Source organism: Sparus aurata, chromosome 6 (assembly GCF_900880675.1).
Source record: "Sparus aurata chromosome 6, fSpaAur1.1, whole genome shotgun sequence".
Taxonomy (NCBI): Eukaryota; Metazoa; Chordata; class Actinopteri; order Spariformes; family Sparidae; genus Sparus; species Sparus aurata.
In genome coordinates this window covers 17,671,312-17,679,580 of record NC_044192.1, presented here as the reverse complement: position 1 = coordinate 17,679,580, position 8,269 = coordinate 17,671,312, and the positions used below count along the sequence as shown (strand labels likewise).

At 42.7% G+C, this 8,269-nt stretch overlaps 1 protein-coding gene across 5 annotated transcripts in view; it reads right to left on the bottom strand.

Moving 5' to 3' along the window:
- Positions 1-4: 4 nt before the first annotated feature.
- The window catches only part of cacna2d2a (calcium channel, voltage-dependent, alpha 2/delta subunit 2a), a 171,667-nt gene continuing 163,402 nt past the window's right edge, over positions 5-8,269 (bottom strand). For all 5 annotated transcript variants that reach the window (XM_030420234.1, XM_030420233.1, XM_030420230.1 and 2 more), the window contains 10 exons: positions 8,066-8,157; positions 7,920-7,967; positions 7,554-7,625; positions 7,312-7,464; positions 7,125-7,177; positions 6,928-6,983; positions 6,551-6,674; positions 5,995-6,104; positions 5,610-5,692; positions 5-4,580 (listed from right to left, as the gene is read on the bottom strand). In XM_030420234.1, the coding sequence (XP_030276094.1) occupies positions 4,458-4,580; positions 5,610-5,692; positions 5,995-6,104; positions 6,551-6,674; positions 6,928-6,983; positions 7,125-7,177; positions 7,312-7,464; positions 7,554-7,625; positions 7,920-7,967; positions 8,066-8,157 (914 nt within the window). In that variant the 3' untranslated portion in view covers positions 5-4,457. The remainder of the gene's footprint in view (positions 4,581-5,609; positions 5,693-5,994; positions 6,105-6,550; positions 6,675-6,927; positions 6,984-7,124; positions 7,178-7,311; positions 7,465-7,553; positions 7,626-7,919; positions 7,968-8,065; positions 8,158-8,269) is intronic.

The window sequence follows — 8,269 nt, the reverse complement described above, 5'->3', positions numbered from 1 at the left end:
GAAATGAAGTGAAAAATATGAACATTATTTAATAACTGATTCTCTGTAATAAACAATTTGAAAATATTTTACAAGGAGTCACAGACACAATATTTTACAAATTTTGCCCTCTTCTTCTTTTTTTTCTTTTTTTTTTAGCTTCATCTGTACAAAAGAATGGAGCGACATGGACCAGTGCCCAGAAAAGAAGGAGCTAAATCTTCCACACACACCAACATTCACACTCACACACGCACAAGAAAGGAAACAAAACCCGAAAAAATAAATCAAAACATTTTGACTTCAGATCTCAAACTTATCAACAGTGCTGTATTCCTATATATTTATTTTTTAACTTCACTTAAAATTCGTCTGATTTTTTCTTTTTTTTTTTCTCTAAATGTTGCTGTTATTTTTTCACACACTTTTCAAACATGGTCACATAGCACCAGACTACAGACTACAGAATCACATACACACGTGTCTTTCCCACAGAGACGCACCAACACAGATGCAGCGAGGGTCGGGAGGGGCCTCGAGGCTTTATGAAGACACCCCCTACTTATTTTAGGGTCGTGTCCTAAAGCTGACCCCTCCCTCTCAAACCCCAAGCTGGTCCAATTTTCAATTTTTTTCTTTGTTTTTCTTTTTTTTTGGCAAAAGTAAATTTTTCAAACCACAGAAATCAGACGTCTGTCCCTTTAGAGCAGTTATCCAACCCAGTCGCTAGAATAAATGTCGGCATTGTACATTTCTGCAAACCACAGACATGTTGGAAGTTAACATTTCTTTAGGTTCTTTAGGCACAAAAACAACATGATTAGGCTTCGGTGAAGATCTTTTTTTTGACAATTTGTTGAATATATCTGGTGTTGTAGCAACAAACGTGGCTGGAAAATGTTCCAATGTTTCACTTTTTTCCCTCAAATTCAGCTGGAAAATGACCTAACATCTCATGAAAATATATCTGGTTTGGTTGCAAAAAACACACTTAGAAATATTCCAACATGTCATTGAAAAATGTGGGTTTTGTCGGTCAATCGCGGCTGGAAAATGACCAAACGTCTCAATGAAAATATTCAGTATTGTTGCACAAACATGACGGGGAAAAAGTTCCAATGTATTGTGTAAAATATCAGGTTTTGTTGCCACAAATACAACAAAAAAAAGTTTTGATGGTTGTTAAAAATGTTCCGGTTGAAACAATGCCAAGGTGTCAGCTCACACACACGTGCCCTAAACACGATAGGATACATGTTGTAGAAATGTTGATGATTTGTGTGAAAATTACAAATTGAACGTATCTGTTGTTTGCAGAAATGTACAGTGCCGACATTTCTTTCTGGCGACTGTGCCGAGTTTTTCAGTGGGGATGCACGCGCAGACGTCACCACATGATTCTTCCGTGACCTTCTGTTCGACGGGCCCGTGCTGCTCTGTGGAGACCCACTCCCTGAGCTTGCCTCTGACATTCCACCCGCTCACCCCAAATAAAAACACCTGGGAAGTGACGTCCTTGGCTCACTTGTTGCCTGGTGCTTGACATCTCCCAGCTGGGCATGAATAAGTGTCTTTACATGTTTGCCTATAGGTGTGTGTGTCTGCATTATGTGTCGGTGCAGGTGCAAAACAAAAACGTAGGCCTACATATTTAGTAAATGTGTGAGTACAGAGCCAGGTAAAGAGAGGAAGTTGCAGGGGGTACATTTCCACAGGCACGTGTAGCGCTCATTTACAGACAGTGGAAATAGGGATATACAGACAGAATTAATGGCACAGGACAGAGACAAACAAATGCCAGAAAAGTACGGCTGCATCTGCTCAGCGCTCCACACTGAAAAGGAGCCAAATTTGGAAACGCGTGTCATTCAATTTTCCAACGGTTTTTTCATTCTGATTTGTTTCGGAGCGGCGCCGCAGTTACTGTGCCAGCATGTTTGCCACATCAAATAGTACCAACAACTGTACAGAGTGAGAAGTTAAGGTTCAAATTGTCGCGTGAGTCGTTCCCACCTGAGCGATACAGTGAGGGTTTTTCGTGTGGGCGTGAACATTGAAGGTCGGCGGTGTGTTTTTTTTTTAAATTGAAAAACTCCCACCTGCTTTCAGGCATGTAATTGAACAGGCATCAGTCAATAACGAATCATTCCAAGACGTACAAAATACAAAATTAGAGCTCACTATACTTACTGCAGAACACCAAGAAGAGTCCAGAGGGAGTGGAGGATATTTTGGAGGATCTATTTGTGTGTGTGCGTGTACAGATGAGAAGGGGAGGGGGAGGTGATCAGAGCTCTGTACTGTGTAACACTAAGGCATTTAGAGAGGCTTTGTTACCTATGTTGCATTTGAAGCAGATAAACACTGATGAAAACTACACATTCTTTCGGACACCTCTGCTCCCTCTGATTAATATTTAGGCAGACTGACGGTTAACGATGGATTATTTTTTTTTTGTTTTCAGTAAAATCCCTTTTTCGTTTCCTCAGCGACAACACTGGATTTTGTCCGCTGCAACATAGGGACAGGAAAAAAAAAACAGCTACCAAGACTGTCATCCCCCTCACACACTCCACAACTCATTTAAAAGACATTCCCCTTTGAGGGTTTTTAAACGCAAAAACTAACACGCACGCATCCACGCATACGACTCAGGCAGAATTATAGCAGTCAGGTGGCCCTAAAAACGTTCTATGGCCAGTTAAGTCGCTGTATACTGATAGTGTATCGTAGCTCTATACATGGCTTTGTAAAGGAACGGTATAGTAACTTCATACGATGGCAGTCGGGTGGCTCTGGAGCCGAGAGGGCAGATACACTGAAGCTAGAGCCAGTCAGCGGCTCAGCGTAAAGCTATTTTTCTATAGCCGACAGATTCAGTCCAAAGCCTCAAAGGTGGCTGCTCTATAAAGGTACTATACGGTGGCTCTACTCTTATACAGCCGATGTGGTCCAAAACAAAGTGCATCAAGGCACTATGAAACAGAGCGGCTCCTAAACATGGGAGTCTAAAATGACTTTTCACACACCGTAATGATCGAATGATGAACTGTGACGGATTACAACCACACTACTACTTTGCACGTGATCACCATATTTAGTTGCCTCTTCTGCACTTTTGTTGGAAATGTTGATAAGCCCCTATCCCCCAGCAGCGAATGGTTTTTGAAGATTGAACAGCATCAGTCGAAGGTAATAAAATAAAATAAAACCCACCTGGGACGAGTACGAGACGGTCATGAGGCAGAGATCTTTTTTTTTTTCTGCGTGTGTGAACAGAAGTAAAGCACATTTACAAATTGTGATTTCGGTTAGAAGCCTCATGAGGATTGGCAGAGGTGAGCTTTAGCGTCAGAGAGCACAGGGGTTTCTTTTTTTTTTTTTGAGCATCAGTCCAAACCAGAGGTCAGAACGGTCCTGAAAGGAGAAACGCTAGAAGACATCGACAATGTAACCGAACACTGATTCATGTTTTACAGCCGTCACTATTGTGTAAGTCAGATAACACGAGCCTTAAACGTTAAATATAACAGAAATGTACTTTAACAAATGCGATTACCATCATGTAATTACAATAATCCCCAGTGGACGTCTTTTATAAGCAATAATCTGTAATCAGGCGCTGCACAAAATGAATCAGCGTTCAGTTTCTGAGTGTCTCCTCTTCCTCGTCATGGTTAAATCTAAATCAGAAGCCGCCTCCTCTTCATGTTTTGGCTATAAAAAATAAGACCACATGAAAGTCTATCTCATTTTGGCAAGTAGATACAGTGCATAAATTAATGTTTAAGTTAACACCTAACGACTTCCTTTTCAAATTTAAAACTAAATATACTGTAATGTTTGGAATACTCATCACTTCAGCAGTTTATACTTGACATTTTGTATACTTGACAGTTCTTTTTTGTTTTTTCTCGTTTTTTTTTCTTTTATGGTGGTTTTATGGTCCGCAGCCTCTTATCGAGAGGCCAAAACGACAGAGCGGTGACACTCTGAGATGGAGGAGAAAAGGAGGAGGAGGCCGAAGGCGGACAGACAACCTCAACTCTCCAGTCAGTATGAGGCGGCAGGTCTGTGACGAGGACATCCACCGGTCCTCTTTCTCCTTCCTTTTCTGGATGGTGGAGGTGGCGGGGTTGGTCATGAAGGCGTGGGGGGAGTCGTGTTTTCTCTTTTCTGACGCTGCCTCTGATGATCCGGGTGGTCCGGCACCACCCACTCCTCCTGCAGATGTAGATTAACTGGCTGAGGACACAAATGTCCGGCAGTTGTCAATAAGCGACATGAACTGAAGCGAGCTGGGTAGCGCGGCACTCAGGGCTTCCAACTTGCCGTGATGGGAAGTCCCATTATTACCTATGACTATATCGGGGGGGGGAAGCTTAGGGGCACGGAGAGGGGAGGTTGGAGGGTTTTTTTTTTGGGTGAGGAGAGAAGCTTGGGAGGGCTACAAGGAGGAGAAGCAGAGGAAAATGGAATTAATGTAGTAGAGAGTGAATGTTGGGGCTGATGGCGGGATAAAGTAGGAGCAGCTGGATGAGCAGCAAAGTGTAGAGACATGGACGGAAGGAGTGGCCTCGTCCACAGTCTGATGTGTTCTCCTGCAGAGGGGGAAAAAGCAGCTGTCAGCTCACATCGAGTACACGGGGTGTGTGTTTTAATACAGAGATGAAACCTGCTTTCACTGGGATTCAGATGATAGATGGCAAACCAGACATTATGTCAGTGGATGAGAGCAGGACAGTGAAAAAGTTTAGTATCCCAAGTTTGGTATTGTCACTACTAACACGGTCTATACTGTTTATATTTGTTGTGTTATGTGTGATGAATGAATACAAATACTTTCACTACCTTATGATTTGGAGGGAGTTTGACATTGAAGTATGGAAGAATTCGTAGAATATGGTTCAGAATTCAAAGCTTCAGAAACACAGGGGGTGGCATATCACAAGAGTTACTGACAACTGACAAGCTCAGTTAAGTCGTGGAGCCAGTGGCCCTCGAGACTGTCTCCTCGGTCTGGCAGCCTGACATGAGAGTAAACACGGCTGGATGTCAAACTGTAACTGAACACAGCCTCCGAGTCAGTCAGTCGCAGGTCAGTTTGACAACAGGGGATACAGTATGGATTTACAGCAGCTCTGACCAAGAGTATGACTCCGGGAGGGCGACAAGACATGGCAGGCCGGGACGGGAGAGGAGTGGGTGAAAAGGGAGTGTAGAGTTGTAAGATTTCCACATCTTAGTATGAATGTGAGTATTTTATTTCATGGCACTTTGTGATGTTATTTAGTTTTTTCATTTATCACGCCTTGCCAAAACAAAGTGTAGTACGAAACAGGACGGACCAGGGTAAGCTGGTTAGAATGCTTACTTTCGAAGACATCTCTGCTACACAGCATAGAGACGCCTTTCTCCACACTCAGTTTACAATCTTAGTTCATTATCTGAATGTTTTCAAAATAAACCTCTGGCCATATCTCACAAATGGCTCCTTTAATTATAAGTTTGCAACAGAATATTAAGAGATAATCGTTAGCACTACCTACTCAGGGCGAGTAAATGCCAAACTGCCTGTTTGTTTGTGTCTGAATGACTCCGCTCATTGATATCGTGTCTGAGAGTCTTACAGAGATGTTATTATCGAAGCAGGTGGAGGGTCCTTTTCGATAGCGCGCCACGGGCATTTCTTCACATGGATTCTCCTCCTTGACTGAAAATTGACTCAATTAAGGAATATTAAAATCCTTTTGAATTGCTGCTTTTTCGCAATGTTGCATCATCTACCCAAACACACACACACACACACACACACACACACACACACACACACCTTCCTCACTCGGTGCCGCAGATATAATAAGTAGTCATAATTCACTCCACTGCGATAAAAAATAACATTGAATGAATGTGAAACATTCGTTCCACATGTATGTTTGATAAGGAGATAGCATCGAGCGATTGCAGAGTGTGTGTTCTTCTCTGCCAGCTGGCGAACAGTGAGAAAAAGGATACACTCCTCCTCCTCCTGGGACAGCTTCTCGATGTTGCAGGTGTTGCACGATATCTTCTCCGCCACGACAAAGAGCAAGTTGGTGTTGTTTATCCTCTTGGCATGAATCAGCCTGCAGAGGGAGAGCAAGAGAGAGAGAGAGAGAGAGAGAGAGAGAGAGAGAGAGAGAGAGAGAGAGAGGAGAGAGAGAGAGAGAGAGAGAGAGAGAGAGGAGAGAGAGAGAGAGAGAGAGAGAGAGAGAGAGAGAGAGAGGAGAGAGAGAGAGAGAGAGAGAGAGAGAGAGAGAGAGAGAGAGAGAGAGAGAGAGAGAGAACTCTGTCAACAACCCCCCTCTGCTCGCTTACATCACAGGCTCATTTGCTAATGGATCAGTGAGATTCATGAGAGGGTCTTATAAGGCTCATTTAGCCCATGATGTGACCGTTTCATTAAAGCTGATACGGTTTAATCATCACCAGAGTTTATTAGCTCCAACGGAAAGATGAATACGTCTTGCTAACTGAGTCCCTGTCACAGTACAATTCTTTGTGGTGCGTGTGTGTTAACATGTGTACAGACCTGGAGCAGTTGCCACAGTCTTGCAGGATGTTGTAGGAGCTGCTGAGATTGCTCAAGTAGTACTGAGTCTGGATCATTACACAACTCCGCTCTTTGGAGTCGAATCCTTCTGCATCCACCTCGTCTGCAGCATCACCAGAGCACAAAGACGTGTGAGAGTAACACTTGTCAGTTCGATTGATTGATAAGATCTGATTCTACAAAAAAGTCTGTCACACTCTCCCCTAGCCATCATTTATATGCGTAGTTTTTCTTTATAGTTTGAGCACCACGGCTGGAAAACTGAAAAATTAAAAACTGTTTCCCAAAATGTTCTTGTTCCTTTATTCTTTACATGCAGACGTATAAAAATAACTGAACATGTTGCTTGTACCCACCTGTGGCGAACCAACTGTGATACGCCAGTCCATATATAAACTGTTGAAACAAGGACCTGTAGAGACAGGGAGGAGAATAGTTGTAATAATATATTCTGGAGTGAATATGGTTCTCTTTGGGTACGGTATGTGTGTGTGTGTGTGTGTGTGTGTGTGTGTGTGTACTATGTGTTTGTTTTTCATTCCAGGACTCTCACCATGCAGCTGCTGATGTCCACCAAGCCACGTTTACAAAATCTGCAATCGTGGGCTGCAGATACAGCCAAAAATAGAAAAATGTTAGAACATCGAATCAAATGGATCACATGTGTATTTCCACCCACCATTAGTCTCTCCTTATACCATTAATTCAGCACATAATCATCTACTCTGCAGTGTTCTCACCACAAACACTCCTCTGGGTGCTGCTCCAGCTTCACTGTTGGGCAGCCGTTCACACACAGACTGGTAGTCAAATGACTGCTTGCGGTTGTAGAAGGAGTTGTTGTAGAGAGCGTGCATCAAGTAGGCATCGACGTCACTGAAGAACATTCCCACCTGGGGAGAGTAACACACGGGTGAAGCTGAGTGTAAAGACTAGTGAGAAACCACAACGGTCAGCATGAAAACTTAATTTTTGACTTCACCTTGTTCCAGTCCTCCTTCTGATTGGACATGATCAAGAATCCACCGTCGTCTATTAAATAACACAGGAGGTCCTGCACACAGAAACAAACATGGGCTTTTAATTAGATGCACACTGGGAAAGCAGTACAGCACAGTGCTATGTTGACATTAAATCAAGCTTGAGGAGGAGACTCTGTTCGTTTGTGACTGTCCTAATGAATATGATTTCTATCAAGATAAGCCTTGTTTTTGAAGAGTATGAAGCATGTTAATATAGTGCCCAGGTTTAAAAATACTGGAATTTCCGTTAAACATTTCCGGACTGAAATTGTGAAATATGGTTGCCCTAAAAAGGAAACCAATTCAAAATTTCAACAAATACTAACATCACTGTTGGCTTCGCAGTCCATCTCACAGCCCCTGTTTGGTCCACACTGTCACAAAGAACGAAAAACAATATCAGTAGCTGATCATCATAGAAACTACTGAAGGCTTAAGCGTGTAAATTTATTCGCAAGGTAGATTTTAGTACCGTATTTGAGCCCTGACGGTTATCTGTATGGTTGCTGGCAAGAATCTTGAACTTTTCCGTCCAGGCTTCAAGGTCTAGTTTCACTCCAACCACTGAAAAAAACAAAGACAGAAAATTCAAAATACAACACCCATGCACATAAAAGTCCCAACAAACAAATGCAAAGCAAGGACAATAAATACAAACACAGGTGTGTAATTATCT